The sequence below is a fragment of the Pseudovirgaria hyperparasitica genome, assembly GCF_010093815.1.
Source record: "Pseudovirgaria hyperparasitica strain CBS 121739 unplaced genomic scaffold EJ05scaffold_19, whole genome shotgun sequence".
NCBI classification, from domain to species: Eukaryota; Fungi; Ascomycota; class Dothideomycetes; order Acrospermales; family Acrospermaceae; genus Pseudovirgaria; species Pseudovirgaria hyperparasitica.
Window position 1 is genome coordinate 738,793 of NW_022985567.1, and position 22,187 is coordinate 760,979.

General features: G+C 51.8%; 9 protein-coding genes across 9 annotated transcripts in view; 6 read left to right on the forward strand and 3 right to left on the reverse strand.

The window, feature by feature from the left end:
* Window positions 1–172: 172 nt before the first annotated feature.
* Window positions 173–981, forward strand: EJ05DRAFT_504893 (ribosomal protein L18e; the record flags this gene model as incomplete). Its single annotated transcript, XM_033747631.1, has 4 exons — window positions 173–240; window positions 298–413; window positions 466–848; window positions 904–981. 4 exons carry the CDS (start codon window positions 173–175, stop codon window positions 979–981), a joined length of 645 nt encoding a protein of 214 aa, XP_033596267.1.
* Window positions 982–1,870: 889 nt separating this feature from the next.
* EJ05DRAFT_514744 (uncharacterized protein) lies at window positions 1,871–7,014 on the reverse strand. The gene is made up of 3 exons (XM_033748560.1): window positions 6,603–7,014; window positions 5,997–6,543; window positions 1,871–5,935 (listed from the first exon to the last, which is right to left on the reverse strand). Exons 1-3 carry the CDS (start codon window positions 6,879–6,881, stop codon window positions 1,884–1,886), a joined length of 4,878 nt encoding a protein of 1,625 aa, XP_033596268.1. The 5' UTR covers window positions 6,882–7,014; the 3' UTR covers window positions 1,871–1,883.
* Window positions 7,015–7,171: 157 nt separating this feature from the next.
* On the forward strand, window positions 7,172–10,160 carry EJ05DRAFT_541800 (DNA repair helicase RAD3). Its single transcript, XM_033749685.1, has 2 exons — window positions 7,172–7,296; window positions 7,356–10,160. The coding sequence occupies exons 1-2, from the start codon at window positions 7,280–7,282 to the stop codon at window positions 9,706–9,708; spliced, it is 2,370 nt and encodes a 789-aa protein (XP_033596269.1). The 5' UTR covers window positions 7,172–7,279; the 3' UTR covers window positions 9,709–10,160.
* On the reverse strand, window positions 10,080–12,181 carry EJ05DRAFT_504896 (DUF803-domain-containing protein; the record flags this gene model as incomplete). The annotated part of the gene is made up of 2 exons (XM_033747632.1): window positions 10,080–11,360; window positions 11,411–12,181. 2 exons carry the CDS (start codon window positions 12,179–12,181, stop codon window positions 10,080–10,082), a joined length of 2,052 nt encoding a protein of 683 aa, XP_033596270.1.
* Window positions 12,182–13,254: 1,073 nt separating this feature from the next.
* Window positions 13,255–15,669, forward strand: EJ05DRAFT_494827 (golgi transport complex subunit Cog4; the record flags this gene model as incomplete). Its single annotated transcript, XM_033746213.1, has 2 exons — window positions 13,255–14,424; window positions 14,476–15,669. The coding sequence occupies 2 exons, from the start codon at window positions 13,255–13,257 to the stop codon at window positions 15,667–15,669; spliced, it is 2,364 nt and encodes a 787-aa protein (XP_033596271.1).
* A 243-nt stretch (window positions 15,670–15,912) lies between these two features.
* EJ05DRAFT_172674 (uncharacterized protein) lies at window positions 15,913–17,160 on the forward strand. The gene is made up of 2 exons (XM_033739525.1): window positions 15,913–16,652; window positions 16,701–17,160. Exons 1-2 carry the CDS (start codon window positions 16,098–16,100, stop codon window positions 17,004–17,006), a joined length of 861 nt encoding a protein of 286 aa, XP_033596272.1. The 5' UTR covers window positions 15,913–16,097; the 3' UTR covers window positions 17,007–17,160.
* Window positions 17,161–17,480: 320 nt separating this feature from the next.
* On the reverse strand, window positions 17,481–18,058 carry EJ05DRAFT_444629 (putative 37S ribosomal protein S18; the record flags this gene model as incomplete). The annotated part of the gene is made up of 2 exons (XM_033742132.1): window positions 17,481–17,669; window positions 17,762–18,058. 2 exons carry the CDS (start codon window positions 18,056–18,058, stop codon window positions 17,481–17,483), a joined length of 486 nt encoding a protein of 161 aa, XP_033596273.1.
* A 347-nt stretch (window positions 18,059–18,405) lies between these two features.
* Window positions 18,406–21,575, forward strand: EJ05DRAFT_541805 (uncharacterized protein). Its single transcript, XM_033749686.1, has 2 exons — window positions 18,406–20,921; window positions 21,012–21,575. Exons 1-2 carry the CDS (start codon window positions 18,577–18,579, stop codon window positions 21,184–21,186), a joined length of 2,520 nt encoding a protein of 839 aa, XP_033596274.1. The 5' UTR covers window positions 18,406–18,576; the 3' UTR covers window positions 21,187–21,575.
* Window positions 21,576–21,603: 28 nt separating this feature from the next.
* EJ05DRAFT_173026 (uncharacterized protein) overlaps window positions 21,604–22,187 on the forward strand; it is a 1,037-nt gene continuing 453 nt past the window's right edge. Inside the window, exon 1 of the mRNA XM_033739528.1 lies at window positions 21,604–22,187. This exon is cut by the window's right edge and continues 453 nt beyond it. Coding sequence (XP_033596275.1) covers window positions 21,869–22,187 — 319 coding nt within the window. The 5' untranslated portion in view covers window positions 21,604–21,868.

Consider the following 22,187-nt stretch of genomic DNA (forward strand, 5'->3'; position numbering starts at 1 on the left):
GGCAATGATTGGCTGCGGGTCGATTGCTTGGCGCTGAGGTTTCTTAGCGGCGAAAAGAAACTCCGTAAGCGAGGCCGCACTCTCCACCACGCATTCTCTCGAAAATTAGCACGACGACGTTAACGACCGCCCAACTAATCATCACAGCACCCATTCCTCGACGCCGTTCAAGATGGGTAAGTCAATCTGCCCTCGCACTGCATTCGTCGCTCAATTGCTGGAATTTTTCGACCGCGACTTGTCGACAAGGAGACTTTGAGCGCCGACGCTATGATTGGAACATGGGATTAACGAAAGATTCTCTTTAGGTATCGATTTGGACAACCACCACGTCAAGAGCCCTCACCGGAAGGCGCCCAAGAGCGACAATGTGTACCTCAAGGTGCTGGTGAAGCTCTACCGATTCCTAGCCCGTACGTAGCCCTGCGAAACCGCAGCGACATGGAAATTAACATCACACCCTAGGCCGCACGGATTCGCCCTTCAACGCAGTCGTCCTCCGCCGCCTGTATATGTCCAGAATCAACCGCCCCCCAATCTCCATGTCCCGCATCGTCTCGCAAACCGCCGCCTACCAGGCCGGAGAAGCACACAAGGGCAAGACCGTCGTAGTTGTTGGAACTGTCACCGATGACAACAGGATGCTCGAGGTTCCCAAGCTCTCCATCGCTGCTCTGCGATTCACCTCCGGTGCGCGCGCTCGCATCGTCGCCGCTGGTGGTGAATGCCTCACCCTCGACGAACTCGCTCTCCGCTCCCCAACTGGCTCCAACACTGTCCTCCTCCGCGGACCCAAGAACGCCCGCGAGGCTGTCAAGCACTTCGGTTTCGGCCCACACAGCCACAAGGTAAGCTCAAGAGAATGGACATCAATAAGACGTCGTCGGCTAACAAGTATTACAGAAGCCAAAGGTCGAGAGCAAGGGACGGAAATTCGAGCGCGCCCGTGGTCGCAGACGGTCGCGAGGTTTCAAGGTCTAAGGAGAACTGTATGGCGATGGTATGCTGCATTGTGGAATGGTTTACGGTCTCATTCTGGGAGCGCTTATGGTGTGTCGATGCTCGACTGCTTCCCCGTAGTTCACCTGGAGCGAAAAAGTAGAGCAAACAACGGCGAATGGAATATTGGGCTGTTCGTCAATAACAATGAAAACTTGTTAACCTACACACTGGTCAGATTGGATCCCCTCTGCACGTCCATCTAGAGCATCTTCAGGCTGGGGCTGAGGCAAAGACCTTGTAAAGACGAAGGCACCATGTTCCAGGAATACGAAGAAGTCTCTCACCACCATCACCGAGTCCTAACGTTGCTTACCAGATACAAAGTGAAGCCGCGCTAGCTCCCCAAATAATCTCATCGTCTCAAGAACTCAACCCATACCACTCTTCGTTAAGCTGCTAACTTACCCACCCATCCAGGAAATCCCCGTGTCACGCTGTGCTCTGTGTCGCTATACGTGTGTTCAAAATCCTCCTTCCTGTGTGCTTTGTTTTGTCCAAATGTGTATTTTACACTACTCGGCTCAACTATTTCCAGTCCCCTCAGCCGTGAATCTTGGCGGTGTGCCTGCTTTGATGGTGGTGTGTTGGTTATGTGGCTTGGTGGATGGATGGATAATTGTCTGTCTGTCCATGTACGATTAGCATTATTCGCGCATGTATTCGAAGCTTAATCAGACGAGTACATTCAAGAGGCCATAGATGCCAGAGACTAGTTTCGTCGAAGACCATTGCACCGTCTATAAATTCTACACCCAGTAACTATCCTCACGAAAACTCTACCCAGTACCTTTCCCCCCCTATTCAATCCATCTTCCCTCCTCCCCACTCCACTCCACTCCACCCCCCTCAAATCCCCCCAAGCACACACCACCCAACCCCAATCACCCATAATTAAACGCATTCCGACACAACGGACACGCACTCCCCCCACTACTCTTAAACCACCTAAACAAGCACTGCCCATGATACGCATTCCGACACGTCCCACACCGCTTCCCCGGCACACTGCGATCCGGCCCCACAACAGAATAGCAAATCGCACATTCGACATGGCCCTTCAGCACACCAACAACATTCCGTCGAAACGCAATCAACCCATCGACGACACTGCCGCCCCCAAACGCAATCACACCCGCCGTGCTGCGCAGCCAGGCTTCCCAGCGCGCCTGTGTGACAGCGACGCGGGCGAGGCCCTCGACGGTAGCAGGCGCGAGGGGAAACGTGGGGGGCAGAGCGATGCGGATGGAGAGGGGCTGGTCGTCGAGGGTGTAGCTTGCGGAGAGCTCGCGGGCACGGGGGGAGACTTTGACGGCGAGGTGTTCTGCGGGGTCGGGGGTGGTTGTTGATTGGGCGGAGGCCCAGGCGATGACGTCTGCGAGGGCGGCGGCGATGACGGGCGGGGAGACGAAGCGTTCTGTCCAGGTGGAGAGGGCGAGGGAGGTTTGGCGGGAGGGCAGGGCGATGAACCAGGTTTTTGTGGGGCCGGGGAGGTGGGTGAGGGCGAGGTAGTAGAGGTGGGAGAGGAGGTGTTGGGCGTCGCGGGTGGGCGGGTCGGTTGTGTCTGGGGTGTATGTTGTGATGTTGAGGGCGGAGATGTCGGTTGGTTTGCCGCGGGTGTGGCCGAGGAAGGAGACGGTGAGGTCGAGGAGGGCGGTGAGGGAGCCGTCGGTTTTGAGGTGTTCGGTATAGTCGGTTCGGACTTTGTGTGAGGCCGTGGGAAAGTGGTCGAAGATGAGGAGCCAGCTGAGTAGATATCCTCGGAGGGGTAAAGGGATGGAGCGTTCGAAGTCGGCGTCGGCGAGTGCAGTTGTGGTTGGAGCTTCGAGGATGAGGGATAGAAGCTCGTCAGGTAATTTTGCATCTTTCTTGTCGAGCGCGGCATCAAGGGAGATTTGTTCCTGGGCTGCTGGTATATGTTTGTGTAGAATATCCCAGGCGGTCTTTTGTACCGGGCTGGATTGGACATATAGCAAAGGATATAGCTCTGAAGGGTCGTCAATATGCTTCAGTGAAAGCGTGGAGATGCGACGCGCGAGCAGCTGGTTGACAACCCGCAGAGGCTGGTGGAAATCGTCGGGTATATGTTGTGAATTCTTGAGAAGGTTAATCAATCCTCTGGCTTCATCGTCTTCGGCATCCTTGAGGGCGTCTAAAAGGTCGTCATTTGGGTCTTCATCCTTGGACAATGCCTGCAGCGTTGCATAGAGTTTCAGTGTGGAATGCACAACAGGTATGTTGCTTTCCTGTCCATCTTGAGAGTCGATTTGTTCGACTTTTGACCAGCAACCCGTGATGTAGGCAAGCGTTTCGGTCCAGTGGGATCCATACATGTCTTTCATGGCTGGCAGGAGAGCAGACAAAGCTCGACAGATTTCGCTTTGCAAGAGAACCGGCAGCTTATCATCTTGAAGCCACGGAAGGATGTGCTTGATCAGGAATATTACCCTTTGCTTTGCGATTCTAATCGTCATGCCGTCTAGGTGCTGAAGCATAAGATTCAAGAGGTTCAACTGGACCATAGTCTCTTCGAGTTTGTTCTCAAGCTCCAGACCTGTCAAATCAGCCACTATCTCATTACATGCTCTTTCCACCACCTTAGATGAGGCGAGGGGAGTTCTATAGCCAGTAAGATAGGCAGCTGTCCTGATAGCATTTTCGCTCTTTCGAAAGCTCTTCCAAGTAGTCTCGATCGTGTCGGTCTTTTTCATCTGCCAGCCGTGCAATTCGATGAGCTCAGCCGTCACAATGCTGTAAGCACTTCCGTTGTACAGCGCAGCTGGGCTCGATCCGGTGGACGCCTGCAGGAAGTTTTCCAAGGCTGAATGGACGAATGAATAGTCAGTAACCATCGTGTCATCCGCCCACCAATCGCTAGACTTTTGTAGCCAGCCATTGATGAGCGCCTGAGCGGCGGATACAAACTCGAGCGCATCTGCTTCTATCTCAGCAGTGTAGACGTTCCAGAGATTGTTACTTCCGACAATGCTCAGGTTGTCATTGGCGAGTAAGACAGTGAGCTGTAGCAACCCAAAGAGCGCGGCCTTGCCTTCAGGAGAAACGAAGTCCAGGAGGTCAGGAACTTGAAGCAGACCAACAAGATAGGCAGCGATTCTATAGGCGGAGGAAAATCCGTTGATGTCTCGCTGAGCTTCTTGACTCTTCACGTCATTGGATGATGAACCCCGGACGAGATATACTGTCCCGCAAAGTGAGTTAGTGACAGCAAAAGGAGCCCTAGGCGCGATATTCAAGAACGGCTGCAGAGCTGCTTTCCACACATCCACAGGCGGGAACAGCTTCGACACAATTGCTTCGTTCTTGGAGCTTTCATCTGACAGTACCGTGGTCGCCAACTCTACTAGAGTCTCCACGGTAACGGACGTACTAGTAGCCTCTGATAGACCGCTTTGGATGACGTCAAAGACAGCATTCTTCGACGACGGGTCGGATGAGTCTTGAGTCAAGAGCGCCTGTATAGAAGCACTGACCGACGAAGCTTCCTGCGCAACATGCTCGTCGGCAGATTCACCAAGAAGCAGCAAAGAACGGAGTAAGTTTGTGCCTTCACCAGTCGGCACAAATTCGCGTAGCATTGCAGGACTTTGTCTCGCGACCTGGTCGATGGCGTGAAGAGCCCCAAGGGATGTGTCTCTCATGGAAAGCCCTTTGGTCATTTCAATTAGCATTTCTTCAGTTGTAGACGGAGCAAGGAGTCTTCGTGCTTGGCGCAGTATACGACCAAATGGCGCCCAGTCCGTGTCACTCCGTAGAATAGTCTTCAGTCGGCCAGAAATGAAGTTTTGGAGATTGGTATCTGATGTTGCGAGCGCGAAATCGGGTGGCATATCGGATGAGCTCAGAAGCTCCTCGATGGCAGAGGCATTCGAGGGTGATTCTGCATCTGCGGTAATCGTTTCGACGGTCGACTTCCAGGCTTTTGCGAATTGGCTACTATCCTTGGCAAGGTATAGTATGGCAATAAGATGAGATGATGATGGAGAGAGAACTAATGACGGAAGATCCTCTGCAATGAAATTATCCAGCTCCTGCAAGATGTCTTTTCGTGCTACATGTGATGAGAACCGGAGTAAGTATGCGATAGCCGCGGCAGCACAATATGGCTTTCCGTTTCGCGATTTCAACAATGCTGTCGATTCTCTCACCAATCCCACAGCTGTACTTTTGAAACCATCGAAGAGGGCGCTGGAATTTGAGCCCTTGAGGCATCCTGCATGGACAGTAGCCCACCTACGAGCCCAGTCTGACACGGCATCCTGCGAACGCTCATACTCCTTGGACTGCTCAGGCGCCGAGGCTTTGATGGCATCCACGAGCTCCCGAGTTATAACTGGCCAGTGCCGGTTTAAGATCTCGGACATGGGCGCTTGTTCTGTGATCTTTGATATGACTGAAGCGGCTTGTGGTCCTGGAATTGCCCACTCGACGCTATCTGGGGTAGGATTCACATATTGGGAAACAAGAGGAAGCACCATCTCTTGCAAAATAGTTTCTTGGTCTGCACTGTCCAATGCGGCTGTAATCCGGACTGCTGATCTCACATATGCTTCATATGCGCTTCCAATATTCATACGGGGCTCATCCTTTTTGATTATGCCGCTATGTATGGATGAGAGTAGATCTTTTACATCTGCTGGGGTCTTGGGTAAAACTGCCTGGGGAACGGCCTCTAGGAAATCGGGAATAGCATTCCAATACTCTCGAGTTCCCATCTGACTCCCGCGCTTCAGAAAAGATCTAAGTCGATGTTCTGCAGACTTCTTCCCAGAATACTGCTCCGTCCATATCGTCGGGTATGCTCTGCTCATGGTAATGACTGCACCAATATAGTTGAGGGCCGAGCCAGTCTGATCAGAACCGAGGCCGTGGGAAAGCAGACACTTGCTCAAATGTTTCAGGTTCTGGGAGACGATGTCTGTTGACTTGTAAGCATGTAATGTCGCAACGATGTATAAACGTAGTCATATCAAACATACTTGGCTGCTTTGATTGACAGGTCCGGAGCAACCGAAGAGTCGATCGGCGTACGTGAGAATCTTTGTGGGAGATGAGATCCCATAGCTTCTCGTTGCTCAAAACAGCATCATATTGCTCCTGTTGTTTCTTTGTGTCCTCCTCACTAAGCTCGTTCAGGAGATCCCCAATGACGCCTATTGCAGCGGACACAACTCGAGCATATTTCGATTCCGCGTCATCTGGACTGACGGTACGCTCATCGCTCAGTGTCACAACAGTTTCATTCTCTATCACGTTACGGCAATACTCTATCGTCGGGCCTTGAAACGCTTTGCGTACGTTGCGGAGCTTCTCAGGGGTAGTGAAGACCTGCGAAAAAGACTCTTGCGCGGCCTTTGTCACGGAGAGATCGTTGTCGTATAATCCTGACAGCCAGGCCCCCACGGCCTCGGGCATATATCTTGCTATGCGCTTACCGCACGCAGTAGATATCTGTCCCTGAACGGTATGGGCTAATTGACGCACCCTTCGTGAATTTTCAATGGATGTGCGGGGATATAATTTGATCTATTGAGTTGGCATTGGTTACTACATATACGCGCATGAGACCTATGGAGGACACGCACCCATGCCTCCAGCGCTGCATCTTCTATCTCCTCGCCTGACGCGACATACGCCTGCAACTCCTCGAGCGCCTTTGCCTTGGTTGTGCTATCTTTCTTGGACAGGTTCTTGAAGGAAACGACAAGGTTCGCATTCGATATGCCAGACAGATTCGGAGGCTCGGTCACGTAAGAGAGAGGAGAGTATGCAGTTGCAAATGATGAGGCGCCAAAGCCGCCGCCGAAGCCTGCATTGGCAGCACGAGAGCTGCTCGCTTGAGACTTGAATTGTCTCTTGCTCATGGCGGGGTGCGTTGTGAGAACGAAGGGAGTAGTACGTCTAAACCAAGAGAGCGTGAGGAAATGGATAAAGAAAGCGAGGAATGAAAGGGAAGAAGAGTCAGGAAGATCGAAAGGTGTGAGGTCGCATGTAAACGGAAGTGAAGATGTCAGCGACCGAAAATGGTTTGCGGTGTCTATGACATATGCGGAGGGACACCTAGGACCGAAAGTAGCTTAGCGTGGTGGCCAGAGCGCATGCTCGTAGGGCTGAACGAACGACCTAATTAGTGAACTTTTGATATCAACGCGCGATTGGGGAGGCAACAGCACATCTTCTGTTCATCTTCGACCGGGTCCATAGCAGATTCACAAACACAATCATCTGCAGGTCGAGCAGCAGGCCTGCTTGTCTTTGCAAGATGAGATTCTTCATAGAGTGCGGCCTCCTTCGATGACTTCTTTTTGTCACGTTTCCTGAGCTAAAGTGTCCCCTAGTCAGCTGGAAGTGCTCTTCCCATATCCAAGGATATATCCAGAGCAATATGCCTACATGTGCGATCTCAAAAAGACGCTGGATTCGTCTGGACACTGCGTTCTGGAGATGCCTTCGGGTACTGGCAAGACGGTCTCGCTGCTCTCGCTGATTATTGCGTATCAGCAGCATTACCCAGAGGCCAGGAAGCTCATATATTGCTCCCGTACCATGTCCGAGATTGAAAAGGCGCTCGCAGAGCTGAAGGCCCTTATGAAGTACCGCACAGAACAGCTCGGCTACGAGGAAGAATTCCGTGCTGTCGGCTTGTCTAGTCGCAAGAACTTGTGTCTCCATCCATCGGTCAAGCGTGAGAAAAGTGGATCCGTTGTTGACGCCCGCTGTCGTAGCCTGACGGCTGGCTTTGTCAAGGAAAAGAAAGAGCGCGGGGAAGACGTAGATCTCTGCATATATCACGAAAACTTGGATCTTCTTGAGCCTTCCAATCTGATTCCGACTGGCGTTTGGACCATTGACGGCCTCTTGCGCTACGGCGAGGACAAGAAACAGTGTCCCTACTTCACAGCGCGACGCATGATGCAATTCTGCAACGTGATCATCTACTCATACCATTATCTGCTAGATCCCAAGATCGCCGAGCGTGTCTCGAAGGAGTTCTCCAAGGATTGTATAGTTGTCTTTGATGAAGCCCACAACATCGACAATGTTTGCATTGAGTCACTAAGCATCGATATAACGGAAGACTCGTTGCGGAAAGCAACACGAGGTGCGAACAATCTGGACAGGAAGATTACTGAAATGAAGTCGACAGACGCAGCGAAGCTACAGAACGAATACGCAAAGCTAGTAGAAGGGCTCCGGGATGCCGGCGAACAGAGAGACGAAGGTGCTTTCATGGCCAACCCTGCACTGCCAGACGATCTCCTCAAAGAAGCCGTGCCTGGAAACATCCGGCGAGCAGAGCACTTTGTATCCTTCCTCAAACGCTTCATAGAGTATCTCAAGACGCGTATGAAAGTCCACCACGTAATATCAGAGACGCCGCCCTCCTTCCTCCAACACCTCAAAGAGCTCACCTTCATCGAGAAGAAGCCCCTCAGATTCTGCGCCGAACGCCTCACCTCCCTCGTCCGCACGCTCGAACTCACAAACATCGAAGACTACAAACCACTCCAAGAAGTCGCCACATTCGCAACCCTCGTGGCCACCTACGACACCGGCTTCGTCCTCATCCTCGAGCCCTACGAAAGCGAAACCGCCCAAGTCCCCAACCCGATCCTCCACTTCACCTGCCTCGACGCCGCCATCGCCATCAAGCCCGTCTTCGACCGCTTCAGCTCCGTCATCATCACCTCCGGCACCATCTCCCCACTCGAAATGTACCCGCGCATGCTCGGCTTCACCGCCGTCGTCCAAGAATCCTACACCATGACCCTCGCCCGCAAATCCTTCCTCCCCATGATCGTCACCCGCGGCAGCGACCAAGGCACCATCTCCTCGGGCTTCCAGATCCGCAACGACCCCTCCGTGGTGCGCAACTACGGCAACCTCCTCACCGAATTCTGCAAACTCACCCCGGACGGCCTCGTCGTCTTCTTCCCCTCCTACCTCTACATGGAATCCATCATCTCCATGTGGCAGGGCATGGCCATCCTCGACACCGTCTGGAAGCACAAGCTCATCCTCGTCGAGACCCCCGACTCCCAGGAAACCGCCCTCGCCCTCGAGACCTTCCGCGCCGCCTGCTCCAACGGCCGCGGAGCGGTCCTCCTCTGCGTCGCCCGCGGTAAAGTCAGCGAGGGCATCGACTTCGACCACCACTACGGCCGCACCGTCCTCTGCATCGGCGTCCCGTTCCAGTACACCGAGTCGCGCATCCTCAAGGCGCGCCTCCAGTTCATGCGCGAGAATTACAACATCCGCGAGTCCGACTTTCTCTCCTTTGACGCCATGCGCCACGCCGCGCAGTGTCTCGGCCGTGTGCTCCGCGGCAAGGACGACTACGGCATCATGGTGCTTGCTGATCGCCGCTTTCAGAAGAAGCGCGCGCAGTTGCCGAAATGGATTAATCAGGCGCTGCCTGAGGCGGAGACGAATCTGAGTGTCGATCAGGCGACTGCGGTGGCGAAGCGGTTTCTGCGTGATATGAGTGTGCCGTTTGATGGGCGGTTTCAGGAGGGCGTGAGTACGTGGAGTAAGGCGGATTTGCTGCGGCATAAGGCCAAGGTTGAGGAGGATGAGTTGCGGGTGTTGAGGGCGGAGCGGGAGGATGTTGATATGGGGGGTGGGGATGGGGGTGGTGATGATGGGTTCGATGAGGTGGATGAGGATGCGTTGGCGGAGATGGACCTGTGAGGTTCGATAAAGGCATGGTTGATCCTAGAAGCAGTAATAAAAATGGGAATACATCAACACCATGAGACGCATATTTAACCAAGACAATCAGTGACGTACACAGCATAATGCACTCCCAAAAGGTCGTGTTGAGGCTAGGACAGTTAAGGGTATATTCTGACTGACTGATCACTGCGAACGAGATACTCCCAAACCAGGCAAGCCCTCCCATCAAGGCTCGCTCACATGCTCTGCTACACAGCAAAACTTCATCATCAGCCAGTGTACAAATCGTACACGCACATACACGACGCTCCTTTATGTATCCCGCGCACCAATGCAAAGAACGCTAATTCGACGCAAATGCAGCAACGCCCACCAACGACGCATCATCACAAAAACGCCCTCGACGCGCCCCCTTTCTCCAAATCATCACCGTCATCACTGTCATCAGGGTCATGAGTAGTAGGCGTATCTCTTGATCGACTCGGGCCCGAAGCGCCCGTGTCACCGCGTGGTCTGACAAACGAGACCGGAGACACGGCCTCAACCGGTTCGTCAAATTCGGTGTCGGAGTAGTGTTGCGGCGGTGGGGGCGGCTGCTGCTGCTCCGACGACCGCGTCTCCTGGAGAGTGAGTAGATGGCGACTGTCGCCCTTGACGAGTCCGAGACGCTCTTCTTCGGTTGCGGCGCGGTCGCTTCGGCGGGGGCCTTTGTTGCTGCCGAAGCTGAAATGGCTCTTTGCCGTGTCTGGACGCGAGCTGGCGTCGCTTGTGGCTCGGCCTCTGTGGAAGACGTTTTGGAAGGAGAATTGGCGTCTCGCGCCGTGGGCGGGCGGCCTTGGTGGCTCGAGATGGGAGCCAGAGGTGGAGTGCGGCTGGTCGATATCAGATGACCAGTGTATCGTCGTCTCATGAGGCTTATAGCTCGTGTCGATGCTGTCCTGTGGTACCTTCCTAAGACCTGTTGGGAGCCCGTAGACGTGGTCGTCTGTGCCATCAAATGACCTCTGAGCAGCACCCTCGGGCGATAGTCCCTCCATAGCCATGCCGTGAGGCTCTTCTGGAAGAGGCTTGTCGGTGTTCTTACGAGAACCACGGAGTCGTGCGAAAAAGCCAGGATGCAAATTCTCTTCGTCGCTCTGATCGCCGTCTGCTGGAAAGTGTGTCATTCCTAGAGGTGGATGAATGGTCTTCTGGCGTCTTAGAGACGGTTGTCCGGATTCCATAACAGTTCTGCGTCGTCGTAGGCCATCAAATTCGACCTGCTCATTCTCTCCAATTGGTCGCATGTGTTCCTCACGCAGTTTTTCTGCTTCTTCGATTTGTCGTTTCGTCCGTGCGGACGAGATGGCACGCACAATAGCGCCACCTCCACGGATCGTATCAGCTCTTGGCTCATATTCTGGCTCGGCTTGCTCCGCAACCGTCCGAACCTGGTCAAGATCTCCTTTGAAGACAGCGGTATCTGGTACATCCTTGGCTGATTTCGACAGCTGCAGGAGAATAACACCTGTACATATCTGGAGAAAGCCCATTATGACTGTGGCTATCGTTGCTGGGGTGCCTTTGAAACCCTGGAACAATATTGCAGAAGTGACGATGGTGGCACTCGTGAAGAAGACGTAATATGTCGGTGTCACTAGAGCTGCGTTGAAGAGATTCAATGCTTTCTAGTCGAGGTTAGTGGACGGCACCCTTGGAACTTTCGGGATAGACTTACGTTGAGATAGATGATTTCTGTAAGTAGTGTCGTTATCACAAAGACAAGTACAATGTATAGAAACCACTGGTTAAACTGAGGCTTCCCCTGAATCTGAGCAATGATGGCAGCACCCAGCCCCTGGGTAGCTACAACACTCAGACCGCCGATCAGACTGCAGATGCTGAGATATACCATCATTGATTTCTTTCCATAGCGAGGACCAGCCCAAAGCGCTATGAAGACGCAACCAATAATAACGACTCCTGTGTAAGTCAAGAATCCGGGCGTAACCACAAGCTTTTTCATGTCTTGGATATTGGCTACGGCAGACTGTTCTGGCGCATTGATCACAATGACAACGGAACCAACAATGCAATTGAAACATCCGACCTTGCCAACAAAGCTCAAGCGCTCCTTCAGGAATATAGCAGACAGGATAGTGGTGATGACGACTGAGAGCGCACCAAGAGGCGTTACCAGTATTGCGTCGACGAAAGCGTATGCGACAAAGTTGCAGACTTCTCCAATAATCATCAGTATCATGCCACTCCACCAATACCAATTCTTGAGGTAGCCATAGCCTTCTCCTGCTTCTTCATTGTACTTGGCATTCGCTTTTAGCAATCCGAGCTTTTTCAAGACAAAGGACACTCCAATGAAGACGCCAGATGCTATGGCCAGAATGATTCCAACGACCTTGAATATCGGAGGCCTTGTTGACGAGGCTGAAGAACCCCCAGATCTTGCGATCAGCTCATGTGCGTGAGTTAATATTTCCAAGGTAGACATGGCGTGGTCGAAGAGTGTAGGAATTGTGAAGATTGAAGGTGTGCAGGCTCAAGGCGCAGCTCGTGCATGCGCCAGAAGGGAATAAGAAGTTTCAATAGACTTGTGAAACCGACATTGGGTGCGCGAGGCCTATATGACGTTGTGGGACAGGTGAAGTCGGACAAGGCTACGGCAGCCTTGTGGTTACGGTCGAGGCCCGAGGATAGGTGTATTTGGATATAGCGAAGCGATCGAGGAGGTACGTAGGTAGACAGTGCGATCAGGTATGTATTGTAGTATCGTAGAAATGCTTCCTTTGTTTGTTCTGGGACAATCTTCGAACGAATTGCGAAAAAGCCAAGGATTGGGAGCCAAGAAGGAAGTTTGTTTTGTCGGTTGCGGGGGAGATGTACAGACAGACTGACTATAGGTCTAATGTCGAGGAAGACTCGAGGAGGAGGATGATATGCAAGCTGAATAACAGAGGCAAGACTGAAAGATAGAACAGACTGCGTGGTGGAGAGAGAGAATGCTGAAGGAGGAGAAAAGGCAGAGGAGAGGAGAGGAAAAGAGAGGCGAAAGTGGTGGAGGTCTTTCAGGCGCTTTGAGTGCTTTGTGATGGGTTGAATGGATGAATGGATGGATGGATGGCATGGATGGGAGGCCTGGGCTGTTCTTGGGCTGTCTTAGGCTGTCCCGGGCTGCAGTCCCCGCCCACTTAGCTGCCCTACCCGCCCGGACACAGCTGGATTAGTGGGTGTGGCCGCCTGTTCAGTTTCGTTTTAGCGGGCGACCCCACCAAAACCTGCAAAGCTCAGCTGCTCCCTTGTCCCCTGTCCCTCCGCGCGTCAGAGTCTTGGCATCCGCTCCCGATTCCATGCAGTGTATTATGCATCTCGCTTGTTCAACAACACCCCCACAACGCAGCCTGCTCAGCCTCCTGGCCAGACAACGACGACGCCAAAGACGACGAGGACGACGACGACAACTCTACCACCATTCACAGTCTCGCCTGCTCTACTCAGCCTTCTGATGCTATTCGTACTTGTTGCCACTACTTAGCGTAGCTGCAGTGCTGGCTGCTCATGGATGCAATGTCTAGCCCGACTACTGCTCTTCATGAAACACCAAACATCTACGCCGCAGGTTCGCTGGCAGAAATCCAGGCGTCTCTTGCTGAGCTAGGTCGACAGGAAAGTTCTGTGACTGCTCGCCTCGATGCCTTGCTTGCCTCACAAAAGGATCTGTCTCGTGAACTTGGAAGACTCGATCTCTTGCGTGCTCGACTGGGTTCTCAGGTGATCAATACGCGCGCAATTAGCAATGGCATGCTGTCTGATGCTGCTTCCACCGCAAACCGCATCTCTAGTGCGGTCAAGCAGCTGGACCTTGAACAGTCCAACGTAAAGGCTACCTTGGAAGTAGTCGAGCAAGTAGTCGAGCTCAAAGCGTGTGTTCTCGGTGTCAATGGCTCCATGGGCGCTCCACAGGATTGGGAGACTGCGGCTGGCTACCTCAGTCGAGCTTCAAAGATTCCAGCTGATGTAATAGATGGCACCTTTGCCGAAGAAAACGTGCCTACTGCCGAAGTACCTGACCCTCCAAGGGTGACTTTGGACTCCGCTGCAGAGTCACTTTGTGGACTCTTCCTGCGGGAGTTCGAGAAGGCTGCAAAGGATGGTGACGGCAGCAAGGTCACTCGCTTCTTCAAGCTGTTCCCGCTCATAGGACGATCCGACGTAGGACTAGATGCTTATGGTAGGTATGTGTGCCATGGTGTAGCTTCAAGAGCTCGGACGACATTGAATTCTGGGAATGCGAAGAAAGAAGGCTTCTTCTACGGAAATGCTTTGACCAAATTATTTGAACATATCGCTCAGATAGTGGATAGCCACGAACCCCTTGTTGAGCGGCACTATGGCACTGGCATGATGGTCAAAGTCATCGAGCGTTTGCAGATCGAGGCTGATGTCCAGGGTGGCATCATATTGGACACTTGGCATGATGAGCGTGTTATCGATCGCAAGTTGACAGACATTAAATCCTACGCATTCTCATTCCTTGTTCAAAGCTTTCTACCAAATTCGAAACCCACTACTGGCACTCCTCGCTCTTCATCGCCTGCTGTGAACGGCTCGACGGCATCGCAAGCCACTGAAGACGAAGGCGTCGACATGAAAGAGATAGACGGCCTTCTTGGTGAAACTGCGCTCATGTTGGGACGATGGTCTCTTTACTCGCGATTCATTGCCAGTAAATGCACTGTACGTAGCGACGAGTATGCCGTCTTACTTGAGCTGACTTCTCCTTCGCAGCCTCAGGATGATAATCTCGACCGGCCTTCATTGGTCATGCCTCAGGTGCTGCTTGGAAGTAATTTACACGACAAGGTCAACAAATACGTCCTCGAGCCATTCAACCTCATGACGACCTTCTTCTTCCGGCGATCCGTCGAGAAAGCGTTTCAACTTGATGAATCTCCATCTGACCTCACTCTAAATCCTAACAAGCCCCTGGCAGCCAACCCTCCCTTCATTACTTCTGCTGTCGACGATGTCATGTACATCGTCAATCAAGTCCTTCAACGGTCACTCGCGACATCTCAACGTACCGTCGTTGCCAGTGTTATTCCTGACATCGGTCGAGTCCTCGGTGCTGAATTCGTTGGCATGGTACAGCGCAAGATGCGGGACGAGAGTTACCCCAAAGCCGCAATCCAGGGCGCACTTCCTCCCGAAGACAAGATCATCTCTTTCTTGGTCCTCATCAACAATCTCGATGTCTCCAACGACTACATCAAGCGTATTGTTGAATCGCATCTTCCGGATCCCGATGAGAACAGCGACGAGGGCCACCCACTTGAGAACATATTTCCCTTTGGTCACGACGCCGTTTTCGTGGGGAATATCCTTCGCTCCATGCGACAGAGCTTCGAATCCAAATCTGGGGAATTGATTCACGATAGCATCTCCGTCATGTTTCACCAGGTCATGAAGCCACGAATACGTACTATACTGACCGAAGCTTTTCGCGATATCGACTACAACATGACTACAGAGGAAATTGAAGCAGAAGAAGGATCTGACGATCATGAAAGCTTGGTCAAGTCCCGCTTTGACCGCGGCTGGAACAGTCTGACAAGACCTATCAAGCGGATATTGACAGAAAGAAACTTTGACCGCCTACTCACTGCTGCGATGCCTGCGCTCAACAAGTCACTCGAGAGCCGGATCAAGAGCTTTTACGGACGAGTGAATGAACTTGGAGCTGTGCGGATGGAGAGAGACATTGCCAACATTGTATCAGTAGCTGTGACTGGCAATCGCTATGGCCTACGCGACGCCTTTGCACGTTCAATCCAGATGACACTCATCATGAACATGGAAGACGATGAGTGGGAGGAGGTTGCTGAGGAAGACGGGGGAAAGGAAAAAGAGATGGGAATCACCTGGGTCCTAGACAAGAGTGAACGGCTGAGAGCGAGAGCTATAGTCAAGGACAACGCTTGACCTGACGTCGTAATGCAAAACAGCGTGATTTGCGAAAGTCATATTCTCAAACATGAGGCCCAATTCACTTCCGGCCATCACGAAAGTATCCTCTCGTAGGTATCACTTACCTCACCCGGCTCATGATCACCCACATTCACTTTGTTTCATTGAACAGAAACCCGCGATGCTCACGCCCAACTCGAATGCTACTCACCGCTTTCAAAGTTCTGCGAGTTTCAGAAGCCAGAATGCGGACATGAATGCGACGATCTTTCGCCTGTTCACTCAACTTACCGCGTGTCAACATGGTGGCATGAGTGAAACCTCGATGATGACCATTGCGTCGGGCTCAAGATCTTTTCCCGAAGTACATATATAGTCCTACCTCTTATTTCTACGCTCACCAACACACCCTAACTTCTACAATTGGTTTCCACACGTCGATCATGGAGTTTGTTCCAAAAACTCCAGTTCAGCATGCTACGAACGAACTACCGTTGACACCGCCAGTAACACCATCCGGCCCATATGGAATTGAGCTCGAGAACGACGTTGCCTCGAATGATAGCTCGTCTGAGCTGAGTTCGATTGATCAAGAATTGCTAGCACTCGCGGATGAAGTTGTGGATCTCACCGATGACGAATTCCTTACTTATTCGGAGGACGCCACAGAAATGGCTGAAGATCTTGAGTCGGAATGTGAAAGCAATCACGACGCAGATCTATATATTAGCGTGCCTTACGTCCATACTGCGCTCCTACCTGCCGGAGGACCGTTGAACTTTCCTCACATCGTCGATCATACGACCGGTTTCACAGAAGAAAATGCGCCTCAAGGCATCCGCCTCCCTGACGGAGTGGCTACTTTACTTTTCAATTTCAACCGAAACATCTTGGAACTTTTCCTCGATTTGTCTGTCAAAGAGTTCAACTTCGTGCGCACAGAAAATCACGACTTCCTCTACGATTTGGTCGTAGCCCGTAAGGACCGGGATGTCAGAGTGAGTACCCCTTTCTTCCCTCGTTGAGTCGCAACTAACAGCTTACAGGTGGGCTTTGTAAGGACGATTCCACTGCCCTTCCAAGGACATGTTACAAACATGCTTGAATGGGACGCGCAGATTCGGGCAAAAATCCTCCCTTCCGGCGTCTGGCTCGCCAAATATGCAACACGGTATGCCATTTCCGACGAAGTCTTTGGAGACTATGAAGGCGACGACATCGGGTACGGCACTGAGCAACTTGTGCAAGCAAGCAAGGTCCACGAAATCGCCCGCCAGATGGCCACGTCCATGATCGTCCGCAAGCTTTGGGTCGCTTCGGAGGGTGTGGAGATCAAGGTCAACCTTTCATGAGGGCTCGGCAAGCTTGGAGCATGCAATTTCTGGGGTCATCTTTGTGATTGGTATAGCCTGTATTTGGTCGATTATATGGTTTACAATATTGTTGCAACCATAAGGATCTTATCAGGGTGGAATTATGGCTATTATGAGCAGTTTAGATCTGTATCCGTGGAGCTTATGGCTTCATATGTGTAGCAAGATCAACGGGAAATATTCATCAAGAGATGCTCTCCATTACCCAGCCGTGTAGTTTGAAAATCGAATTTATTCTGTATGCATTGTCAAAGAAGCAGACGAAAATATCCACACGTGAACAAGAATGACCTTGCGCGGTCGAATTGCTTGCCGCGACGAGCGGCGACTCTATGTACATTTCTGCCTGTATCATACATTCAAACACCGCACATGCACCTCCAGACCTGCGAGGAGACAACCTCTAGTTGCCTACGTTATTCGAAAATTCTTACAACACTCGATCGACCCGCTTCATTTCGCCGTGATGTGTTCAGGCATCAATATGAGCGGATGTCTGTGAATGCTCGGCATCAGCCCCAATCCCTGAGCTCTTCTCAGAGCCTTTGCCAATTTCCTCTGATTCACCGGTCGTAGGTGTGTTGCATTATTGTGCATGATTCCGCCACTTTCAAGCATGAATTCGGACATGACACTGTAGTTCTAAGCGCCAAAAAAAGGGTCAGTCCTGCTTTTCTTATCGCCTGCCTGCCTGCCTGCCTGCCTGCCTGCCACGGCCACCGGTAAGAACTCACCTTGTATAGATGCAGCGGGTTGATGCCCGTGATATCGAACACGTCCTGTCTCTTTCCCTGCCGCTTCAGGGGCACCATCAGTTGCCTCTTTCGGGGAGCTTTCGCCCAGCGCTCCGTCTCGGCGCCGCTCAGGTCGCGCGGCGAGTAGACGTCGCCTGTTTCGTAGGCTCTGGGTAGGCGGTGCCCGTAGTCCCGGCGGAAGTCTGCTGCCTGTCTGTCCAGCACGGATTTCTTCTGCCCGTCTGCGGTGAGTCTTTGGACGGCGCTCGGCTTGCTCTCCGTTGCCGGTTGTTGCATCGAACCAAGCTTCTCGACGAGACCTGTTGTGTTTTTGTTTAGTAGGTTTGATCCTTTTTTTGCGAAAGGTGCCCGAGAGAGGCAGCATGCATACCAGTGCCTGATCGCGCCCGTGCTGCTGTCAGGTCGGTGGGGAGCTTTCTGAAGCTGGGGAGAGATGCGGCGCCTCTGCGACTCTCGTGGTTGAGGGCATGCCGAAATGGGAGGGTCCTTGACCAGGTTGCCATTATGATACTCTCTTGCGGTCGCTGCAAGGGGAGAGAGATATGATCGTTTTGCGGAGCTGCGGAGGACATGAAGTTAAGCCTACGCACGGACGCTTAGTTTTCTCGAACCACAAGCTTCGCGTTGGAGCTTCAAGCCTCAAATGTCCAAAACTCTCTGTCAAAACTCACTTACCACGACAATCACGCTCTCGATCCATTGAAAGACTTTTTTGAAATAATGTTGAGAATATTATAACAGCCAATACACATCAGCGTCCTTTCGCCAATCGGCGAGTGCTACCGAACATCACGATGCGTTCTCAACTCACCCGGCTGGTCTTCCACCGAATCCTGTCAAACCAGCCTATTCCTCACACCTACTGCGCCAATGGAGCCCTACGAACATCGCGACGCATCGCACGCAATGGCCGACTGCCATTCCGAAGTCCCTCACGCGCCTTCATCGGGGCACTGTTCAATATGAAGCCGAAAAAACCAGAGAGACATACCAAGGAGCCAACCTTCGCGCCTGGAGTCAAGCAAATGGCATCACTGTCTCGAGCGCTCCAGGTAGGATCGAGGCCTGCGCCCGACGCAGACTTGACCAAAGCTTTTGACGAATTCTTCGCCCTGCGCAATCCTAAGCCCAGCATACGGAATTTCGAGATCCTACATGTCACCAGAACGTTCGATTACCTAAAGAGCAGGAATTACGAGCCCTTTCGCAAATATATTCATGAAAACGCGTCGCGCATACTCTATTACGCTGCCCAGGAGGATGCCAAGTACACGGATGCATTTATCAATCTCGGGCGCCGCGTTTATGAATTGGCGACGTCGGTAGAATCTGAGAAGCGGCATACGGCCCACGCGTCAGCGCCCGAGACCACCGAATCTACTGGGGATGGCGATTCTGTACCGCCAGAGTCATGTAAAATACCTGATCAAAGATATTCCCTGAGCCTGAAAGCAAACTTCTTCCATCTATTGCTACATTGCGGAGCGTTCGAAGAAGCCAAGACATTCCTCAAAGATCATAGAGACCATATCGATAGTGCTAGAGGTCGGAGCTGGGCACCCGCTGTCCTTCTCATGGCCCATCTTAGACGTCACAACATGACTAAGGTTGAGGAGATATGGACCACGTTAAAGCAAGACACCTCCTTGCAGTTTAGCAAGATGCAAATGATTTATATTGCTCGGACATATACTGAGATAGGAGACATCACGAAAGCCCTGTCACTTTTTCCAAGTTTTTCGGACTTGGAATTGGATCAACAGAGGATGTCGATTAATGATGATATGAAAACGATTCGCCATACCATCGCCGCCATCATTGAGCAGTCTTGGATGACCGGTAAGTTGGACTTGGTAGAAGATCTTGTTCGACGGCATGTCGAGCAACGAGACTCCGGACCTGTGATCTTGGGACAAATCCTTGCGTGGGCCGCAGCAAGTGGCAAGAATGTTGAAGAGCTTGAGCGGATGATGCGCATTATGAAAGAACTTCCGACCGATCAAATGACAGATAGGTCGAGGCTACGGTACAACGCCAGACTTTTGAACGCGCTGCTAGAATATGCTGTTCATCGGAAGGATGCTTACCTTGCCGAGCGGTACATGGGTTTGGCTGACCGTTTGAAGATTATTCCTAGTGATTTGACATACATCTTACAGGCAACGTGGAGGCTTGATACTGGGGATATAGAAGGCGCCAAGGAAGCAGTCGAAAAGCTGCGAGTTGTAGATGATACGTCTATGTTTGTCCGAAGCAAGCTGGATCCTCTCCTGAACAGATACTTGGAAGCGCTCACTAAGCTCCGACCTCAATTAGATGCCCATATCCTTGAGATTACCGAGTGGCTTGCAAGTCATGGTGTACGGTTTGAGCCCGCGACTACAAAGGCTCTCTGTCTTCACCATCTCCGAAAGGACGAATTCTACGACGTCATCGACCTCCTCCAGACGAACGTCAACCTCTACTCGGTGGAAGAACGAACATCAATATGGGAATTCCTATCAGCCTATGCTCTGGACAAACAGGCCACCACGAACAAGGCCTGGGACGTATACATGATCCTGCAGCGCATCTTCGAGGAAATGCACCGCGACGTCCGCACACAGTACATGGTCCACTTCTACGCGCGCATGCGGCCCGACCTCGCCCTGCACGTCTTCAACCACATGCGCCGCCACCGATACCCAGACTGCCGCTCCACAATCGACACCTACGTCAAAGCCCTCACCGGCATCGCCGAAACTAAAGACGCAACAGGCCTCCTCCAGGTCTTCAACCAGCTCAAGCTCGACGACGAACTCGACCCCAACACCCGCCTCTACAACGCCCTCATGCTCGCCCACGGCCGCTGCGGCAACCCGGACAAGGCCTTCAACATCTGGAACCAGATCGCCGACTCGCGCGAGGGCCCGAGCTACCAGAGCATCGTCAACATCTTCCGCGTCTGCGAGTACCACCCCGCGGGCGACGAGGTCGCCGCGTCGATCTGGAGGCGGCTCCGCCGCTACGATATCGAGCTTGACGTGCCTGTCGTCGCTGCCTTTGTGGGCACACTCGCCAGGCATGGCCGCCGCGACCCGGCGTATCGTGTCATTCAGTACATTGAAAAGCAGCTGGGTCTGAAGCCTGACGTGTTTCTGTAAGTTGTCCTCCTGCTTTTTTGGCAATTTATATGTATCACTTTTTGGGGAGAGGGGAGCTAATGTTCGATTTCTTTCTTTTCAATTAGGCTCGCCTCGTTACTTAATAAGACCGTCCAGCCCGACGCGCAGAAGCTGGTCATGACGTGGATCGAGAATAACTATTCGGCGCTCTGGGCGGAGATGAAGCCTGGCTTGCGTCAGGATGAGATTGATGGTCTGTTTACGTATCCGGTTGATTTGGATCATAATGCTGAGGTTTGAGCATTTTGTGTTGGGTTGAGGGGGAGGGGGGGCTTGTGGGGGTGTTTGAGAGAGAGAGGACGGGCTTGATGTCTGTGTTGTTTTTGCGATGCTGATGTTGTTGTTGTTGCTGCCGTTGTCCCGCATACTCCCTCCCTCCATCACACACATCATATCAAGACCACTTCCCCCCTTCTCCCCGGCGGATGTCACCAATACTCGCTTCAGAAGTGTGTGCAGTGTGCAGACATCATTTATCTATACACGACATCTTCATAGACGGCAAAAACAACTCGCTAAATTCACTACCGACACAGCGTCACATATCACCACGTCCTTGCATCAAGGGTTCGTTGTATATATATAGACACTATACATCTAAATTTAAATGTAAATATACAGAATAGCAGCAGCTTGAAAAGGTCCCATGTTTTGGTATTTCAGTTGTGTAATTTAGGTATGTAAATACTGATATGTAGAATTGGATATATGTCATGTACATGGCGCATTACATCCACGAAATATAAATATAGATAGAATGCAGATGTACAAGCAGAGAGTGTCCATCCTCCATCTGATGCAATGTAGAGATAGCATAGCCTCGCTCACTTAATTACTCGCTAATCAACCTGCGTTCGTAATACTAGCTTTGATACCTGGACTGGACTGGATTGGATTGGATTGGACTAGATTTCGTCTGCTTATGTGGTTATGTACTTTCTTGCTTACGTACTTTCTTGCTTACGTACTTTCTTACTTTCTTACTTTCTTACTTTCTTACTTTCTTACTTTCTTACTTTCTTACTTTCTTACTTTCTTACTTTCTTACTTTCTTGCTTTCTTACCTGGTAGCTTTCTTGCTTACGTCCAAGCTTTCCAGCTTTTACCAAAATCACTAAAGGAGAAGGAGAAGGAGAAGGAGAAGGAGAAGAAGAAGAAGAAGAAGAAGAAGAAGAAGAAGAAGAAGAAGAAGAAGAAGAAGAAGAAGAAGAAGAAGAAGAAGAAGAAGAAGAAGAAGAAGA